This window comes from Balaenoptera physalus, assembly GCF_965194825.1.
Source record: "Balaenoptera physalus genome assembly, chromosome: 4".
In the NCBI taxonomy this organism is placed as follows: Eukaryota; Metazoa; Chordata; class Mammalia; order Artiodactyla; family Balaenopteridae; genus Balaenoptera; species Balaenoptera physalus.
Genome location: NC_138891.1, coordinates 4822516 through 4844478, shown reverse-complemented (window position 1 = coordinate 4844478; position 21963 = coordinate 4822516). Strand labels below are relative to the sequence as shown.

Here is a 21963-nt window from a genome sequence, read left to right as displayed (position 1 = left end):
TTGGCAGGCGGACTCTCAACCACTGCGACACCAGGGAAGCCCCAAGTTCATGTAATATTTTAACTACTAAACTCTTTACTTCTCTACAAATAATATCATACTCATTAATTTTTTTTTCATTTTTAATATTAGCAGTTTCCCAGGAAAATTTTCAAAAGACTGTTTTTTTAATAACAGGGACTCAAAATAAATAGTATCAGCTATGTTTAGTGTTATTTTATCCTTCTTTGTTTTTCTAACATTAGCTTTTCATAGAAGGACTGATTGAAGAGTAAAATATTGCTTGGAAGATCATCATTACATAATTTTTTTAATTGTGGGAGAAATTTGATAAAAAAATATCTGCATGGGCTTTAACAATTATATGAAATTCAATTTTTAGTTAAAATTGGGCAGCTGTAATTTCACAAAGAATAACTATAGAACCAGGATTTCAAAAATAGGTAAAGGTATAGCAATTTATACTTTTCAACAATTCCTTTCAAACATTTATATTTTTAGTGAATATGATAGTGAATTTAAGGTGTCTTAATTAATTGATATCACCAATACTGCATACAGATCAACAGTATTCAAATTACTATCTGTGTTTTTATTATATGTATATCATTCAAGTAAAAAAGGAGAGAAGTTCATATTCACAAGAAGAGAATTTGAAAATTAATAAAATATAGTTATTCTATTTGGTTTTGTTTAAATAAAGTCTTAATGATCATCTCTAACTTTATTAGAACTTTGGTCCATGAAATTTTGTTTGAATTGGCTGCTTGATAGAAAATGTAAAATGTTTAGAAATATAAATACTTCCTTATTAATAAAATAACCATAACTAAAAATGCAGTGTCAGTGATATATCTATATCTATATCTGTCCTGAGCTATTACTAGAAAATGTTCTTTAAATACTAGCAACTATAACATATTTTAATTGAGTAAATATTGCATTTCATTCTTTATATATTTTCTCTACTCCTCACAACCATCATAAAATATGCTACAATTTTGTGAATCTAATGTTGAACATACAGTGACTAAGAAATTAATATGCCCAGGCCTACACAGCTTACATGCAGACCCTTATTTGAATGCAAGTCTCCCTGTCTTCAAAGCCCTGCTCTTTGAACTACCCCATCTCTCTCTTCTCACTAGACAGTCTCTTCACCTATAAAGGGAACTCAGTCCCTAGTTTGGGGTGCTGGTCATAAACACAAGGCAGAATACTGTTTTGAAACACTATTCTAGGCTTCTTTTCTGGGCATATCCTCCTACCCTTAGCTCTCCTCCTATGTAGCATCCCGAGATTTATGTCTACAGGAAGAGATAGCCCGATAGGACCCAAAGAATAAATAAATGCAACTTCTGGGTTTTGAGTTTCAGAAACTAGCCTTGATTGGGTGGGGATGGAGTTGGCAGAAAAGAGCTCAGATCTGAAGAACACGTATATAAGAATAAAGATGCAGTCATTTTGCATTTCGACCAGGTAATAATGATCCAGAGGGTTAGAGAGCCTAAAAACAGAATTTGGAGACGAGTGGTTTCCCTACAAGGAACTCTGTGTCTTACCCACTGACCACACTGGTCACCAAGTCCAAGTCAATATGGGAGTTGGAGGGGGATAAACCTCCAGGTAGCTGGGGATCAGAGAAAAGGAAACTTTCTTCCCCATAAAGCAGTAAGAGCATGGTTTCCCTCATGTCAGCTGGAGTAAACAACAGATAGAGTGACTGTGGATCTTAGAGCAAAAGGGTGCAATGATAAAAGCCCATGCCTGAAGAGTCTGGCTATTCAGTGAAGGGAGAATGGAACAATGAGTGACCTGCAGGACTAATGACCATGACACATACACGTGACCCAAAACAAAGGAATAATGGGTTGCAACACAGCAGCACAGTGAAAAAGGGAGTCCCATTAGCATTCAAGGGAAAGATTAATTAGCCTGAGGGGGGAATCATCTGGTCTACTAAAAAAGTAGGAAAGATTCATTTTTACTTATACGACTTGACCTAACACTTCTACAATGTTTCACTTAATAGAAACATACAATAATATTTAATAAATAGTTCCAGTTAGAATGATTTTATTTCCTATTACTTAATTATGCCAGCTAACAGTACAAGCACTCCATAGATGTTCTCCGTTAATATCATTAACTTTTGTGAACCAAAGGCTACAACAATGGGTTGAACAGAATAACACTTTTCGTATGTCTTTCCCCTTTTTCCTAAAGCTTGAGACTGAAATAAATCACGTTGAGCACCTAAAATAAAATCCACATAGTCCCCATACTATATTATGCTATTCTAGCACTATATTATTACAGTGTAATTTACTTTTCTATGTGGTCCATTTTTATTGTCTGTCTCTACTTGTTGAAATATAAACTCAGGAAGGCAAAGATTTTTGCCTGGCAAAAAATGAAGTTCCCTGTAATGTTTATTGAATAAACGAATTAGCACATTACATAGGATATTTTTTATGATTACTTTTAGATCACGTTGATTCTGACATTCTGGTTCTCCTGAGACTGTAAAGCTAAGAATCCGCGCATCTTTGAAAAAAATCTTCATAGAATAATTTAGATGATTAAAACACTAGATTGCAGAGGAAATCAAAATAATACACTTCAACGATTATCTTACAAAAATAAAGTGAATGGATATGTCAGCCAATGTGTCTGGAATTTCTTCTAAATTGTGAAGCATATTATGTGAAGATTTTTTGTTATGACGTGGTTTTTTTCCGAGGGTGGTTTGTTTTTTTTAAGAGACTGTTTTGTTTTCATTATTAATGGGAGATAAAACAGAAAAATAATAGAGTAAGCTCTTCAGATGAGACACAAATTTTGGTAACCAAAAGCTACATGCCAGTTGTTAGTGAATTTTATATTGCATTTAGGGCTATAGTTATAACCTTATAAACCATATAAAGGTTTAATACTAAATATTCCTACTGCCATTCTATGAATGTTTGTAATTAGAAAGACACCAAACAACTTAGAACAAACAAAAGAATGTAGCCAAAGTATTAAAATCAGTGAACTTTAAAAATAAATAGCTGTTGCCCTTGCTTTCCCAAATCTAATTCCTTATCTTCTGGTAAGAAGATTTCAGTTTTTCTTGGAAAACCACCCTTTCTCACTCTAAGACTAAGTGGGGTTGTTGTCAGTTCTCAGGCTAGGCGTGTGACCCACACTTGGCTTATCAGAGTAGGACATACAGTTCCTGGTCACAGGGACTGACCATAACCCAGTTGGTCTGATGAATGTTATCCTGAACCTTTTGCCGTGATAACTAGGGAAAACATACTTCTTTTGCTGACCGCAGAGTTGGGGAAATGAAAGCCTAGAGCTGCTCCTGGTAAAAATGGTGTCAATACAGAGGAAAGCTCACCTGAGGAGTAGGGATTCGGAAATGGAAAGTGTATGGTAATACTGTATGCTAAGTACCACATCTCGTTCTATTAATACAACACTCTGCAAAAGATAACCTTAAACACATTGCACAGTTGAGGAAACTGAGGCTAAACAAGGACTAAGTATTGTGAGCAAAATATCATAGAGTTAGTAAGCAGTGGAACCAGGACAGTCTGACAACAGAGGCCATACTATTAAACATGGTTCTGCTTAAAGCCAGGCATAGTCTACTCTCTGACCTCCACCCACGACTTTTCATTAATGAGCCAATAAACCCCATTTTTGTTAATTCAGTTTGATTTTTTTTTGACATTTGCCACTAAAAGTTCTCAGAATACAGCTCCATACTGATAGGAACACTAATGAGTATACTGAGGTAGCAGAGGGCTACTATATAATTGTCCCCCCCGCCTCCTCCCAAAAAATTAACTTAGGATAGATGCTGTGTGTGTGTGTTTGTGTTTTAATAAAAAGAAAACTTCTTTAAAGTTATTGCTCTCATAGGGAATGTAATTTTATTCGGAATCCATATTTCCTATCAAGTCTTTAAAAAACTTTTTAATATATGATTATTCTTTAAAATGCTACAGTGTCACTGTTAGGATAGCTCATAAAATGAAATTAACTACTTTCAAATAATGTATGTCTTTTAAAAGTTCGCCATTCTAAGATAAACTCAGATAGACAACGATGAAACTAAAAAAGGCTGTTATGGAGAGTAAACTAATGTTTACACTAATAGCAAACAAACTCGTTATTCAAGTACTCTTAATTAGAGTTTTGGATGGAATTTTTGAAGGGCTCAGGATGTGATATATCTTGATAAAATTATTTTTCTATTTTGCGGAATAATCTGAAATTTAAAACCAAGGCTACCTACTAGCAGAGTGTTCATTTATAACTAAAAAAATCCTTCTAAGTGATAAATATTAAAATCTAAACATATAAAAGGACAGCAGGCAATAAAATGTTTCCATGTTCAAAAATTAAGTTTCTTCACAAAAGTTCAAATTATTTTGAAACCCCAAAATCAGCCAAATCCTGCCCACAAGGTATATAAAACTGAGGCTACGACCTGATGTTCTTAGATGCACTTTTAAAATCCATTACGGGCCAAAGAGCCCTTTTTGAGTTTGCAAAGATGATGTGATTTTCCCATAGAAGTTTTTTGAAAAGGAGATTTTATTCTTGGTCCATACAAGAGCTCAGTTAATGTTTATTATCCTTTAAATTTCTGTAATACCTTAGAGGGACTTGATAATTATAATTTTCCAGGTAACTCCACTCAGGAAGTATTTCTTCCACAGTGAGAGACTAAGGATTGACTCTAGAACCTACTACCCATTTTCCCTAGTCTTGCATTTGCCATAGAATTCAGTGATAAATGAGGCTTTTTGCTGTAGTAACTAGGAAGAGACATTCTCTTTTACTGAGCGAGAAGTTGTGAAAATGGAAGCCCAAAGCTGCTGGCAGTGGTGGTTTCAAGACAGAAGAAGGCTGACCCGAGGAATGGGCTTTAAAAAACAATGTTTCTGAGGCTGACCCTGAGGAAATATTTCATTTCTGTGATCATTGTTTTTAGGACTGCTTATTTTAAAAATGTAGTTTGATTATAGCTTACTCTTATGATTCAATACCACTTTAGACTAAGAGGTGCATGAATAGAATTCCAATTGTGTAAAATTTGTGTAACAACCTTAATATAAAACCATACAATTCAAGGAAGCTCTAATGAGTTAAAATGTGTACTTTTAAAATTTCTCTTCAGCCATGCATGACGGAGGGATCAGATCCAATTAACTACAAATTCACCAACCCCAAAAGAGTAGCGTGAGAAGCAGTGAAAAGTATTATGCTTAAATGGGTTCCACTTATATAAGTTTTGTTACTTCTAGTCTATCATACTACACGTTTAAACTTAACTGCATTGCTTAAAGGACAGAACCTTCCTTAAAGTGGAGACCATATTTTCAGTCATTTCTTGGAAAACCCTCCAAACTGCAGAAATATGGGCTGACCACAATTAAACATAATGTAATTATTGAAAAATCTACCGTGGTGGCATCCTTGTGGCTACACTCCAAGAATCTATGCATGTGAGTCAACGATTAAAACTAAGTTTAGCTTCAAAAAAGAAGCTGCTTTAATTTTCAAAATAAAATTAAAGTGAAAGGTTTACTAAGCAAAGCAAGAGCATGGACTCTTCTAGGTGACTCTGCAAAGTAAGATCTACATGGTGGAGGTTATATATGGCTTGCTTAATGCATTTGTCTCATTTTATCTAGTCCAGCAGTACTATTTGTCTCCCTCTGAAGGTATGTAGTTAATAGAAAATGACCAGAAAACTTTAGTAATGTATGGCTACTTTCCAAACTCTCTTCTGTCCTTTGGCTTTTCTACAAATACTCAAACTTCTGTTTCAGATGACTTTGAGGGCTGCAAAGAATGTCAAGCAGAAGTAAAAGGGGCCATGGACCAGATCCTTGCTAGTCACACTGTGATCATATGACCAATAGCAACGTCATTACCTAAGAGCTGATTATAAGTGTTGAATCTCAGGCCCTTCTCAGTTCCCATGGGATTTGTATGCAGGTCAAAGTGTGAGGGGGGGTCCCTGAACTATTTTTCTAAGGACACTATAAATTCTAAAAGTCTATATATGATAGTTTCCCAACCTTGACTTCTCTTCCAGCTGATTATAGTGTTTAACAAGACTAACCATAGTAAGAGCTACATCTTATTTTATTGAAAGTTTACTGCCTGTTTGCACTAAACACATTGCCTACATTATTTAATCTTAAAATGATTGCTTCTGAGATGGTATTTATTACACAGGGCAGCGATTATCAAACTCAGCCTGTCACAGAAGCGCCTGAAGGACTCTTTAAGACACAGATTGCTTGGTCTACTGTCAGCATTTCTGGATCAAGAAACTCGGGAGACGCCTCCCAAGAATTGGATTTTACCAAGTATGCAGGTGATGCTGATTGCAAGCACTAACAGAGAGGCCCCCAAATACAAGTGTCTGTTAATTCAGCCACCGGGGCCCACATCTCGGATGCAGGCGAATTCTTCACACTCTTTTACACCTTTTTGTGGCCAGTTCTAGGGGTTCCGTCTGTGCTCCTCTCCTTCCCACGGTGGTCACTGCCCATTTTCTCCTCCTCTTTAATGCCACACATAAAAGACAACACACCTGCCCCACTTTTCCTCCTCCTTGCTGTCCCTAAGTCTTACATCTTTCGGCTTTGATGGTATCAGAGCAGAGTACTGCAGTGATGGGTAATTGATGTGTAAGAAACATTCCAGAAATCTCACACATCCTCACAGTGTACTTCCTTGACTTTTAGCCTAGGTTTTAATATGGATTTAAATTCCTATTAAATGCTTGGAGCCCTTTATGTTCAAATAACTCAGAGTCACTTCAGAGGAAAAAAAAAAACTAATTAAAATTCACATCTTTGTATGAAAAAGAGATTGGTGAAATACTTTCACCTATATTGCCTCATTTGCTTCTTTCAAGAAGCTTATTGAATAGGCAAGGTAAATAAAATAATGTCACAAATAATCAGAATGAACTGGAAAGAAAGTAGCAACAGCAAAATAAGTCTTCGTTTAAGAAGATCTTCCTTATAGAATAGCAATATTTCCATCTGTCCCTACAAGTTCAAACAGGGCCTTATACACATCTCAAAGCTACACAGTAATTGTTAGTTATTTGTGTTTGTGTGTGTGTGTGTATTATATACACATATATACATGCATCGTTTTATTGCTTTATTTACATAAACATTCCTCAGTAGGAAAGACTTACAGTTGTACTAGATTTTACTTAAAGAAATCAAGTATTAGATGCTTGGAATAACATCCCCAGAAATACAAATAGGCAAAATTTTTTTTCTTAAGTCAACAGTTAAGAGTGAGAATTCATGCTTACTTTTCTTCTCCTCTAGGTTATGAATAGGAATCTTTCCATAGAAGACATACCTTCGAGTGTTAGGCATTGAGTATTAAGTAAAAGATAAATATTTTAAATTTCTTCCTTCAGGCCACTAACCCAGTTAGTCTGATAACACATTTAAATACAGAAGGATAGGGCCAGTGTTGAAGACATGGCTTAACAAGCTTGCTGTGAACCCAAATATTAGTTTTGAAAATATATTTAATATGCTAAGAGGAGCATCCAGAATAAAACGTAAATAAATATAACTAGTGGAGACTTTAGCTTCATCTGAGCGGCACTCATGTGAAAACGCAGACCTATCTGATCAGGTGTAAAGTGCATCTGGGGCTGGGTCCCTTGGGAGACAATCCCACTGAATACTGAGCCTCCTGGGAAGGCCTACCTTCCAGTAGCTAAAGTTAAGCGTCTGGGAGCATTGAAGGGAAAGAGTGCCTCCAAGTTTACACCTATTTATGCTGTGTATCCGCAAACAAAATTTAGTTACAGTTACTTTTAACACTTTTGTCTTTTAACTTTTAAATTAGAATTAAAAGTGATTACCCACCCCTGTTAAGGTAATACAGTCCATCCTGGTTTTGTCTATATACTGACGTTACCAATGAGTTTCGTACTTTCTTACCCTGTCATGTTGCTGATTTAGCATCTTTTTGATCCAACTTGAAGAGCTCTCTTTAGCATTTCTTGTCAGGCAGTTCCAGTGGTGATGAACTCCCTCTGCTTTTATTTGTCTGAGAATGCTTTTATCTCCTCTTCATTTGTGAAGGATACATTTTCCACATTTAGTGGCTTGGTTGGCAGGTTTTTTTCCTTTTAGCAGTTTGAATATATCATCCCATGCCCTTCTGGCCTTCAAGGTTTCTGCTGAAGCCGCATATATAACAAATCACTTTTGCTGCTTTCAATATTCTCTCTTTAACTTTTAACAATTTGATTCTAATGGGTTTCTATGTGGGTCTCTTTAGAGTCATCTACCTTATGATGCAGCAATTCCGCCTCTGCATATACACCCAAAGGCAATGAAATCAGCATCTCAAACAAATATCTACACTCCCATGTTCACTGCAGCATTTTTCATAAGAGCCAAGGTATGGAAACATACTAAGTGTCTGTCTACAGATGAATGGATAAAGATGTGGCCTCTGTGTGTGTGTGTGTGTGTGTGTGTGTGTGTGTACAAGCTGACTCTTGAACAACATGGGTTTGAACTGAGCAGGTCTACTTATACGTGGATTTTATTTTCAATAAATACGTACTACGGTACTACCAGCTCCACAGTTGGTTGAATCCGTGGATGTGGAATCATGGATATGGAGGGCTACACAAGGATTTTAGTTATTATTTTAGTTATTTAGTTAGGATTTTCAACTGCGTGGGAGGTCAGCACCACTAATAACACCTGCATGTTTCAAGGATCAACTGTGTGTGTGTGTGTGTGTGTGTGTGTGTGTGTGTATATATATATACACACACACACACACACACACACACACACACACACATACATATACACACACATATGCAATGGGAAATTTTCAACCTTTACAAAGAAGAAAATCCTGATATTTGAGACAAAATGGATGAAGCTGGAGGATATAATGCTAAGTGAAATAAGCCAGACACAGAAAGATAAATGCCACAGATCTCCCTTATCTGTGGAATCTGAAAAAGTAGAACTCATAAAAGCAGAGAGTAGAATTGTGGTTGCCAGGGGCTGCGGGGTGAGGGAAATGGGGAGATGTCGGTCAAAGGGTACTAAGGTTTAGTTATGTGTGTAGATAAATTCTGGGCATCTAGTACAGCATGGTGACGATAGTTAATAATACTGTATTGTACACACGAAATTGCCTAAGAGGACAGATCTTAAATTAAATCTCTCAGCACACACACACACACACACACACACACACACACAAACACACACCAGGATAACTATGTAGAAGTGATGGATAAGTTATGTAGCTCGATTGTGGTGATCTTTCTACAATTTATACAGATATATAAAAACATCTCAATAAAATTGTCTTTAAAGAAAAGAGTGATTCTCAGATTGACCTAAGCCCCAGCCCACATTGACTTCTTTCTAGGGAGAGAAGCTGTGAATTGAAAAATAAAATAAAATCCTCTAATTTTTATTTCTTAGCCCTACACTATGGAAAATATGGAGAGGACATCAATAAGTTATTGGCACATTTGGCAATTCCTTGGGCTGGGGCATGCATTGGAAATAGGACTGAAAATACGATTAAATGCACAACAAAGGTAACCCATCATTTATGTTTCTGACACCTTCATTAACTCCTTAAGATACCCTTTCTCTTCCTCCTACAAGAATTAAATTCTAAGGTCGCTTTCCCTTTTCCTCTTTCCTTTGCCTATTTTATAACTCCCTCAACTGTAGCTATGCTACCAGTGAGGATAAAACCCAGGTCATAGGAGCACAAATCGAATATGTACATAAGTCAAGCTATCACCTTTGTTATTCTTCAGTCAGCTTGTCCTCTGTTCAATTTCTTTTTTTTTTTTAAAGTATATACCATTTAATTAATTAATTAATTAATTAATTTTGGCTGTGTTGGGTCTTCGTTTCTGTGCGAGGGCTTTCTCTAGTGGCGGCAAGAGGGGGCCACTCTTCATCGCGGTGCGCGGGCCTCTCACTATCGTGGCCTCTCTTGTTGCGGAGCACAGGCTCCAGACGCGCAGGCTCAGTAGTTGTGGCTCACAGGCCCAGTTGCTCCACGGCATGTGGGATCCTTCCAGACCGGGGCTCGAACCCGTGTCCCCTGAATTGGCAGGCAGATTCTCAACCACTGCGCCACCAGGGAAGCCCTGTTCAATTTCTTAACATCAACCACACTATTCTAAACACACAGTGTACAAACAGGGTTCGATCAAGAACCTTGTTAATTCCTCATTCAGGCTGTATTCACTATTTTATTCCTCCTTCGAGCGACCTATTTTGCACCAATTGTCTTTGTTAGAAGGTTGTAATCTTCTCTGGAACTGGAAAATATTAATTATTCATCAGAATTACTATCACATACACAAGTATTTGTTTACTATGCGTTAAAGAAGTGAAATATTCTTATATTAATTCTGCTTTTATTCTTCTCCTTTTGAAACCATAGTCCTTTACCTCTTATTCATTGATGCGTTCACACAATCCTCTGTATTGCTATATTTCTATTGAGTCACTGAAATAAAATCTTGAAATAAAACCATATGTGTGGACTTCCCTGGTGGTGCAGTAGTTAAGAACCCGCCTGCCAATGCAGGGGACACGTGTTCGAGCCCTGGTCCGGGAAGATCCCACAGGCCGCGGAGCAACTCAGCCCGTGCGCCACAACTACTGAGCCTGTACCCTAGAGCCCACGAGCCACAACTACTGAAGCCCGTGTGCCTAGAGCCCGTGCTCTGCAACAAGAGGAGCTACTGCAGTGAGAAGCCCGTGCACCACAACGAAGAGTAGCCCCCCACTCGCAGCAACTACAGAAAGCCCACGTGCAGCAAGGAAGACCCAACACAGCCAAATAAATAAATAAATAAATAAATAAATAAATAAATAAATAAATTTAAATCAACTGTACTAAAAAAAAAAAAAGTGTTTTTTCAGTACCTGTTTTCTCTCAAGTAAAATCTTGAATTGAAATTTATGTTCATGTGCTTTCTCCTCCCAAGGTTGGCCAATTTTAAGTGACTAGTTAATATGTCTCGGTCATATCTCTGACTTCAGCACTGTACCTGATACAACCGGTTGCAAGTGAGCAGTGCATACAAAATATGTCTTTTGTCCTTCTACCTGCGTGATTGTATCTTCCTCAACCTGGATATAATCTTGGCACTCATTTCAGCCCCCAAGAAGGACTCTAAGCTCACATAAAATGTCAGTAAGCAAAGTTGTCTTTACTGAAAATTCCACAGGTGAGATGTAAGAGGGAATTACAGCACACATTATTACAAATGTAACGAATCAAAAATTCATATTAGACATGTCTATTTCCTCTACCTCTCTTATCTTCGACCCCCATCAAACAATTCACTTTCGGACCTTTCTGGCTTGTAGTCCCCAGAGTAATTTGTTCTTCACTTTCCTAGGTTTAGGCTGGGCAGGTCAGTTATATCCCAGCTTCTAACTGCAAATCAACATACGTAAATTCATCAGGATGTTCACCAAACAGTGAGTCTTACATTTAAGGCTACCTCAGATCAACCTTAGAGATATCCTGAAATTTTGTTGGAAACCTAAGTGATAGGGCTCTTTTTTCCTACTTCTGTGAGTTTCCTTATTTGAGTTTAGATTTCATGTTTTCCACATTTTCATCCCATTTCCTTTTTAGCTTCCAGAAATTCCTCACCATTTTACTCTTCTCAAGTGTGCAATGCTGCTATGGATTTATTTACTTTTGTTCTCAAATTTCTTGTGTCACGTCATCGCAATTTTGAAAACAGAAGAAATACATGTATCTGGGCTGCTATTTTTGAAAATTACTATCTTATCCCTTATTTAAAGACTTAAAATTAACATTTTAAAGGTCTACTTAACGATTAACCTATTGTACCATCTTAAACACACACACACACACACACAAACACACACACACATACACACACACACACACAGGCTCAAACCACTGCTTAGTGTTTTTGAGAACCAAACCAAAAAAAAAGGTGACACATGACATACCTGGGGTGGAGCTGTAGAAACTGTGAAGCCAATTTAAATAGGATTTGCCTCCAAATGCAAAATAACTTTTAAGGAAAGGGGAATTCATACCTAAAAGAATCCCGTCTTTATTACCTACTAGCACTGTCACCATGGGCAAGTTACTTTTAGGGGAACTATAAAGGAAACAGAACAAAAGTGAAAAAAACATACTTTCAAACCTAGAAAAGTGGGGAAAATGTTTATTTCTCTAAGATTGGAGGGTAGGGAAACATTAGGAGTGGAAGATGCTTCTGTTGGAAGTGGTTAGTGACGGAAGGAGGAAAAAGGTAAGGAAAGAAGAGGTAGTTCTACCCATGCTAACATCTGAAGTTCAGATGGACCAAAAAAATTTATTCTGCACTCCCAGTTCATACCACCACTGCTATAAGCCCCCAATTCCTGCAAGTCTTCAAACGCTCCCAAATATACACCCCCATATACACACAGAGAATCACAAATTGAAATCTCTTCTATCTCAAATAAATTCTGTCCTCTAACTAAATGGCATGCATTTAATTCATCCTTTTTTCTCTTCAAGGTTCCCTTAATGGTCATTTCATCAAATTTTTCATGGATAACAGTGGTCATGAAGAACTAGAGTACACTTTTCTTGGGCACAGTGGCATGGTCTCCTGACAGGGGTCAGCCTAGATTATCAACCTAAGTTTGTAAAACCTCACCATTATCCCAGTAAAGAGGGGTTTCTTCAGGACACAGATTGCATAAAGAAATCTCTATGTTGAAAAAGATGTTGTCCTTCAATGGAATTAATATTAAGTCCAGGTGAAACAAGTAGCTAATGACTAGAAATCTATCCCTTTTGGAATAATCAATGTGTTTTCTCTTCAGGGAGAAAAAAAATCAGTAACCAAAGCCAGAGACCTACTCAAAATTTGAACATGGTAAATCAGCATTTGTTACTTTTCCCCATATTTTTATCCCTCAGTGATAAAAAGAAACTTAGAAGACTCGAACAAGAACAAAATATCTTATTACATAATGTTGGGCAATTTAACATCAGCATTTTTTTATTTTCTCCCCTTGGCTGAACCTTCTAAAGGGTATGGTGGATAAGAGAGAAGTATGAGCAAAGCAATATTCCTTATTGCATGTCATATACTAATATAGATACGATATCATTAAGAAAGCAGTTTTCATTGTTAAATAAAATGATCTCAGAAGGGAATACTAAGAATCCACAAATTTACTGGCAAATTTTAAATAGTTTATTGACATTCTACAAAAGCATGAATAGTACTTGGAGATTAAAAGATGAGACAAAATTATATGTAAATGAGAAATTTACATATATAGGTGTGTGTGTGTATGAATATATATATATATATATATATATATATATATATATATATATATATATATATATATATATATCTCAAGGCTTGAAGTATCAGAAAATTCTATGAAGCTATTTTGTTTTTTTTAACTACCAATGTTGCAGGAGAAGGAACATCTTGTAAATTGAAAATCTACTGACACTTTTAACCTCATCTGGGATAATCAATGGAAAGAGAAAAGAGAATAGATCAGTGAAAGCTAGAAAGTAAAATTTTATTTAGCTTCTCTGTTAACTAAAAGAAAATGTAATGCTAAGAGGAAAGATAAGGGCAACAATACTAGATTTATGTGCTACAGAACAATGAGCACCAAAAGAGTCTAGAATACTGTTAAGATAAAACTGAATTATTTGATAGCAGTTTCAGCCTAATAAAACTAGAAAACCAGGCTTAATAAAATAACTCAAATATGACAAATACAGTGTGTATAAAGTAAAGCTGCCCCAATAGGTCAACTTGTTACTCGATCCTTCAACAAGCATTAATCGGAGCTTAACCATGGTGAGCACTGAAATTGAATTAAATTAGTTGGCCATAGAAGCCTTAAATACCCTGAAAGTTGTACCCTTTGTAATATGTATTCCAAAATGCTCTTATGAATCAAAGAAGCATTTTTACTCTTATGTTCAAATTTCTGTCTTCTGATAAAACCCCTTGTGATACTTCATTTTAACATTTCATTTTATACTTCATGATAATATTAAGGTTTTTCCACTATAGAATATATCACATAGTCGGAAAGCAAAATGACAAATGTGAGTAAAATCCCAATATTCAGCTAGAAATCTCAACTGCATTATTAATTTCTTTACAGTAATATAAAAATATGCAGTCAGAAAAAGGTGATTGTCCATAAACACTATTATGCTATAATGCGTGTAATATTGTACATATATTGTTTATTCATATTTATTTGCATACCTGGTAGAATGGTGACAAAAAGATTAGAAGTAATTACCTTTGTAGGATCTTGGTGATTTTTGTTTTATTTTTGTACATTTATGTACAGCTCAGACAGGACAACATTATTATCACCAGAAAATAATCATTATTTGCAAAACTTACATTCCTCATAAATATAAAATCAAAGACTTTTTCCAAAGAGAAAGTTAGTAAGTCATGCAGTTTGTATTGGAATTTCTCTGGTTTATAGTTTTCATGAAAGGGTGAAGCATGGAATCTCTGGAATATGATAAATTCTACACATTTAAGCAACTTTTAATTATGGAATACACTGCTGCCACTTCTGTATCTCACCTCATCTTCAAAAAGTGCACTAACATAAACATCAATGTATTTCTGGAATAACAGAAAATACAGTGATTAATTACACTGCACAAAATGTCCTCAGCAGTTATGTTGGTAAAGAAAATTTAAGGAAACATCAGTTTTATTGTAATAATGTAAGTTAAGTGCTTTAAAAATGACAGAAAGTCAATTGTGTAAGAAAATACCCAAATAAATGGCATAATTTTGTCAACAGTAGAATGTAAGTCTGCCCTGGAGATGAGTGTATTGCTGTTAACGTAGACACGGGAAACTTTACAAATACACAGAGTTACTATTTGGCAAGTATCTTAGTCCCTTTGATTCTTGGCTAATTTATTTGTGAAATAGATGCAGTAACAGTTGCTTTGCAGAATCGTTGATTGGGGTTCAATAAATGATGTATATAAGATACCTGGAACAATAAATACTAGTTCACTTTTTGTTCCCTTGGCATTTTTAATGATAAAGCTTAAATACAGGCATTAAATGGAAACTACATATGGGGGAAAGTATTAAATGTTGTTGCTTTTGCACAATGAGACATATTATGCATATTACTTATGGATATATAGGAAGTATTGGTGATGTCTTAGGTGGATTCCTCAGACTCTGAGAGAAAGATTTTGGGGGCAAGGGGTGGATTAGGGGTCAGGAACTGAGTGAGAGGCAGGAAGAAAGTGAACCTGGTGGAGGGTGGGCTGGACTTGATAGAATTGCAACTCTGGCATCAGCAAATCTGAAGCTGGAACGGCCTTTTGAGGCAAGAAGCTGGGAGGTTTTGCTCCAGTAAGGGAGAAAATTCAGGAGGAATTCAGCAGGCAACACTCCCTATTGGCAGGAAGGACCTGGGGGTCTCGGGACAGCACACACGCAGGTGGCGGACACATGTCCTAGGTAAATTTACCTCTGCCAAGAGGGCAGAAACTGTCAAAAATTGAAGTTAAGTCTCACCTGTGGGAACCATGGCCTCCTAATTAACTAGCACACATGATATATCTTTTCACTGTGATCTTCAGAAGATCATTTTCCCTGGATGACATGAGAAATGACATGAGAAATGCCACATTTTTCTCAGAAATACAAAAACTGTATTTTTGATAGGGTGGTGTCTCTCTTGTTCATTCTTGTTCTTTGTAGCATATATTAGGATATGCCTCTAGGCATGTAATTATTCAATGTTCTACAGTCATTCAGGACTGAAGTGATATTATTTTTTTTCTCATGTAGACAATCTCGAAGGAATAATAATAAAAATTAGTTCCATTTCTATTATTTATGTTATTTGCATTCCTCAAAACAAGTTACGTATAAGGTTGGAAGAATCCAGGTAAATATCTCTAGTATCTTATTCCTTTTTGGACACTACTATATATATTTCCCATTTGAAATCTAAACTGAGGTGGTTTTCTAAAGGTAGAAGAAGTCCACAGCAGTCATATGTGTGTGTGTGCATCTTCAAGGAGAAGGCTATCTCCTTCTATGTCCCATTTCATTCTCTAGATAAACTAAAAATGATACTGCTCTCGACTAAAAACTTATAGGATCCATTATTCTTGAGAATTCCTGACTTTAGCTTGGTCTCTGTGCAGGTAAAGGAACGACAAATAATAAGTACCTAAGTCTCAGAATTGGGCTCCTTTCTTTTTCCCAACAGGTCTGAAAAAGTACATTTTTAGAGTGGGGAGATGGATGGATATTTAAAAGAAATAATATGTTGCTATATTAATGTAAAGTAACAACTAACTCAGTTGTGAGTGGATTGCCTATAGTTAAATCCACCTGTAGTAGTGGTGAGGGCTCCTCTGAAGTATGATTTCAGGTCAAACTAATATGACCTAAACCAAGTGCTCCCATTAATTCATAATCATTTTTTTAAATAAATTTATTTATTTTATTTACTTATTTTTGGCTGCGTTGGGTCTTCGTTGCTGCGCGCAGGCTTTCTCTAGTTGCAGCGAGCAGGGGCTACTCTTTGCTGTGGTGTGCGTGTTTCTCATTGCAGTGGCTTCTCTTGTTGCGGAGCACAGGCTCTAGGCACATAGGCTTCAGTAGTTGTGGCACACGGGCTCAGTAGTTGTGGCACACGGGCTCAGTAGTTGTGGCTCGTGGGCTTAGTTGCTGCGCGGCATGTGGGATCTTCCCAGACCAGGGCTCGAACCCATGTCCCCTGCATTGGCAGGTGGATTCTTAACCACTGTGCCACCAGGGAAGCCCTCATTTTTAATTACTTTTATTAATTTGATGCTAATAAGAACCTTGAAAAGATAATATGTGTAGAAAATGTAGCAATAAAATTTGTTGAGCACCATGTTGATCAATGCATTGTTGGGAATCTGATAGAATTTTATTTTTTATATTCTCTTAAAATAATTTTTCTCCTTGAATAAAGAAAGGCACAGTTTCTACAGAATATTAATTTTGGGGAGACAGTATACTTTAGAATACACCTATTTAATGAATAAGACCTGAGTTTGATTTCTAGTTTGACCATTTAACAGTTGGGTGACCTTCAGTAAAGGATTCAATCGACATTATCCTCAATTTCTACATCTGTAAGAGGAAGATAATGGAAATATCTCTCTGGTTGTGAGGAAAAAATAAATAAGAAAATGTACATAAAGCCTTTAGTATAATGCTAGCCCACAATATGTGCACTGATGTAATTATTTTAAAATATTTGATTTGAGGAAACTCATTCCTAGTATTATGATTTGAAAGTTGTTGACCATCCTAAATTTCGTCTGAGACTAGCTCTGATTTGAATTTCTAAACCAGGCATGTCTCTTGAGTTTCTTTCTATGACGTAATTTATTGCTTCTCTGAAGACGTTTGTAAATATCAAGGTAAGTGAAATAAAACACCAAAGCTGACACCATTAGCACCACTGAAACGGAGCAGGACCCTGTAGGGCCCCTGGGCACAAAAGCCTTTCTGTGTCCCTCATATCTTGATTACAGAAAATAGGCTTCATTCAGCCTCCATGACCTTCCCTGAGTTCCAAACAAGCAGGTTCAAACAGTTGCTAATCAGGGAAGGGAGGGGATGCAGAGACAAGGGTGGATCAGTCAAGAAACAACAGTGCAGCCTTGGGGCAGGGCCCTGGTTCCTCCTCAAGGGATACACATAACAATATCTTTGAGCTGTTTCACAGATACTGAAACCCCCACTAGATGGGAGAAGTTAACTGTATGCTGCCCACAAGCACGTAGACCCCAGACGGTTGGAACCAGAAGGTTGATGATGTTGACTCCCGCTTACCTCCCCACCAACCAATCAGAAGAAGGTCCATGAGCTGATCGCACCCTCTTTGAATCATTACTATAAAACCCCTCACTAACCCCTCCAGGTCAGGACACACAGTCTTGAGGACATTAGCCCATTGTGTCCCCCTTCTCCAGGCAAAGCAATAAAGCTGTTCTTTCCTACTTCACCCAAAACTGTCTCTGAGATTTAATTCAGTGTCGGGGAAAGAGGCCAGATTCTGCCTCCCCACCAACACCAACTTAAAGAAAAACAACTTGAAATTGAATCATGCTGTACTTAAGATGATTTTACTTAAATATCAATGACAGGGAAAAGATTTTCCTTAGGAGATTCAAAATAGAGACTGTGAAATCCGTATTTTTAAACATGACTTAATATGCACATTTGCCTCACTAGTTCATCTTGGGTCTATGGAATTTACTAGTTCTTATTTACTTTCTGATGACTATTTTTTACATCTTTTTGACTGAGAAGATCCATGATTAACTATTTGACATACAAAAGAGAAACAAGGAGTCCTTTCTGTTAGAATATTCCAGTTCATTCATAGTAAAAACTACAAAGCAAGGTAGAAATAATTTCCATTCAAAAAATACTCTTTTCTCCTTCCAGTTATTTGGTAGCCTTGAAGCAAACTATGAAATTATATTTGTCTTTGATCTCAAATACTGGAAAAGATCAAAATTCAGTCTCATTTTTAAATGTCATTAAAATTTAGATAAAATATACCTTATCGATGAAACATGAAACATCCAACCAGACCACAATATTGTTAACTCTTTGGAGTTGTTAGTGTTTCAGCTCGCCTACATCCTACGGCAGAATTCTACCGTTCCTTCCCTCACCACTCCATGCTTTTTCTAATAACCTTCCATTCTTTTCCAAAAGTATATGTGTGCTATTTTAAAAGTCTGCTTACTCCTAAATTCAACTTATACTTTTAAAAGGCAGTCTAAAGTGATTAAGCAAACCATGAATTTTCACCAGCAAATTTAAACAATCTGTACATACTAATAGATCATATTTTATTGGTTAAAACACCTACCTGAAAAGATAGGTATTTTTTTTAAATCAATTGCAGTCTTACTAAGCAATTGAAGCCCCAACATGCACAAAACAAACATAAAAAGCATTGTTTTATATAAAATGTAAAAGAATGTCCATTTCCAAATAACTATATTAAAGTCAAACATCAAGAAAACCTAATGTCAACTTTTTCAAATTATCATAAATGTCCTGGTGGGTCATGATCACAATCTAATAAATTTAAGCATAGACAACAAATAAATTTCCCCTTCTCTCTCAAAAAGCTGTGAGATATTCTTTATTTTAACGTACTAAGCTTTTATTTAATGTTTTTCCTGGTTTTAAAAATAGAGATTATTCTTTTATTTCCCCATCTGCAGGTACACAAATAACTTGATGATGTAAAACTAAGAATATATCTCTAGAAACACTTACCATTGTCATTTTTCACCATGCCATTGCTGAGTTGTTTTAATCTTTTTTGATGTGATTTGCCATTGTAGTGGATTTGGGCTTGAGCGGCCGAATTCAGCTGAATGTTACACACGTTGCACAAAGTGAAATTGTTATGTTTCTTTTCTCTTTCTGGTTTTTCTTCAAAGTCATCAGGTAAAAACTCAGCCTCACTCTCTCCATCTTGTGCACATGCAGAAGCTAGGGGGGCAAAGAAAGTTATGAACAAGCCAATCAAGATTCCTGGATTCCTATGAATATTTGGGTTGTACCTTTTTGAATTGGAGTTTTCATCTTTTCGGGATATATGCCCAGAAATGGGATTGCTGGATTATACGGTAACTTTATTTTTTTGTTTTTAAAGGAACCTCCATACTGTTCTCCTTAGCAGCTGCACCAATTTACACTTCCACCAACAGTGTAGGAGCACTAAATACATACACACACACACACACAATGGAATATAATTCAGCCATAGAAAGTGATAAAATACTGCCATTTGCAGCAACATGGATGGACCTAGAGATTATCATACTAAGTGAAGTAAGTCAGACAGAGAAAGGCAAATATCATATATCAGTTATAAGTGAAATCTAAAAAAAACAATACAAATGAACTTATTTACAAAACAGAAATAAACTCACAGACATAGAAAATAATCTTATGGTTACCAAAAGGGAAAGGAGGGGGAGGGATAAATTAGGAGTTTGGGATTAACAGATACACATTACTTTATATAAAATAAACAACAAGGTCCTACTGTATAGCACAGGGAACTATATTCAATATCTTGTGATAAACTATAACAGAAAAGAATCAGAAAAAGAACATATATATGTTATATATATCTGAATCACTTTGCTGTACACCTGAAAGTAATACAACATTGTAAATCAACTGTACTTCAATAGAAAAAATTAATAAATACAAATAAAAATAAAAGAAAATATTCCTTATTAAACCGAGTAGCAAATAAGCATTGTCCTAGACACTTAGAATTCAAAATTTCCACTTCGTCCCATTTTAACAGATTGCTTTCACACTATACATTACATCTTTATATCTTTCTTGGGATACAAATGGCAAATGTTTCACTTTGCTTCTTCTATGTCAAACACTGTGTTAAATGCTGTGTTAAATGACAAATGGTTAACATGCATTATCTCATTTAACCATCATAACGATGGAAAAGGAAACAATGACTAAACTATAGTTTTTCCTGTTTCATAACTAAGGAAACTAAGGTTTAGAGTGTTTAAATAACTCACCTAGGGTCACACACTTAATAAGTGGTGCCTCTGGGATCAGCATTCGGTTTTATTTATCTTCATATCACAAGCTCTTAATTATCATGCTGTTTACTAAGTATTAATGTATTAGATATTTCCCTTTTGATTTCAACAACTAAATAAAATTATCTTATTTTCATATTCCTTACCAATTAAGTAAAATCACGTACATTCGGCTGGATACATCCTACACATATAAAAAAGCTAAAATTGTTCCAGTACCTAAAAATGTATGTTTTGTACCTCAAATACATAAGAGGTTCTGAATATCCAAGATACCTTCATACTCAGGGTGCAAAAAAAGTGTGACAGATCTAAGGATTATTTTGGAATACATTATTTTTGGATAAATATACGCTTTGTATGCTCAAATCTAAGAGAAATGGGCAACTGACAATTGCAGAATCTCTGACCTTGAGATGGTAATAATTAACGCAACTATTGCAATACATATTTTACAGTTTATTTATAAATCATTTAAAAGAATACTGGCTCCTTTCTAAGATTTTTCTGTGCTTTTACAATAACAGGACTCTGCATAACTTTTACAGTCTAGATATGATTTTCCATTCCAATTTTCCAGATTCTTCAAAGATCTTTTCATAGTCTTTGGAAATATTAGCAGAGGAGAACAATCATTATTTTAACATGCATTTATTAACTGCCTACTGGGTGGCAGGCACTCTCCTTGGTGCTGGAGAAAAACTGATGAGCAAGACAAGACAAGAGTGGTCCTGCCGTTACAAAACTTACTGACAATGACGGGAAGAACATGGGCTTTGGTATCAGGCAAACGAGATAACAAATGCCAAAATAATTTTGACAATGTGTAAGGAATAGTTTGTCAGTAAATGATGAAAGAAAATCTAACTACTGACTCAAGCTGAACACCTAATACTTGAGTCTCTTAATGGATATTGAAGTATCCAATTTTTAAAGAGAGTAAAAGCTTTTAAGTATATAATTCATGCCTTGTGGTGGACTAATTTATTTAAAATACACTAACCTCTTTTTAAAAAGGAAACTTTATCTTTCTTACTCAGGTGGCCGCTATTAGAATAATATTAAATACACAATTTGACTGGTCATATTTAAAAGAAAATTTAGGGGCTTCCCTGGTGGCACAGTGGTTGAGAACCCGCCTGCCAGTGCAGGGGACACGGGTTCGACCCCTGGTCCGGGAAGATCCCACATGCCGCAGAGCAACTAAGCCCGTGCGTCACAACTACT

At 36.0% G+C, this 21963-nt stretch overlaps 1 protein-coding gene across 1 annotated transcript in view; it reads right to left on the bottom strand.

Moving 5' to 3' along the window:
• LOC309660304 (uncharacterized protein) overlaps positions 1-21963 on the bottom strand; it is an 897320-nt gene that overhangs the window by 462981 nt on the left and 412376 nt on the right. The window contains exons 4-5 of the mRNA XM_082460816.1: positions 19427-19645; positions 12038-17251 (exon numbers count right to left, since the gene is read on the bottom strand). Of these exons, the coding sequence (XP_082316942.1) occupies positions 17223-17251; positions 19427-19645 (248 nt within the window). The 3' untranslated portion in view covers positions 12038-17222. Of the gene's footprint in view, positions 17252-19426; positions 19646-21963 lie in introns of the transcript that reaches the window.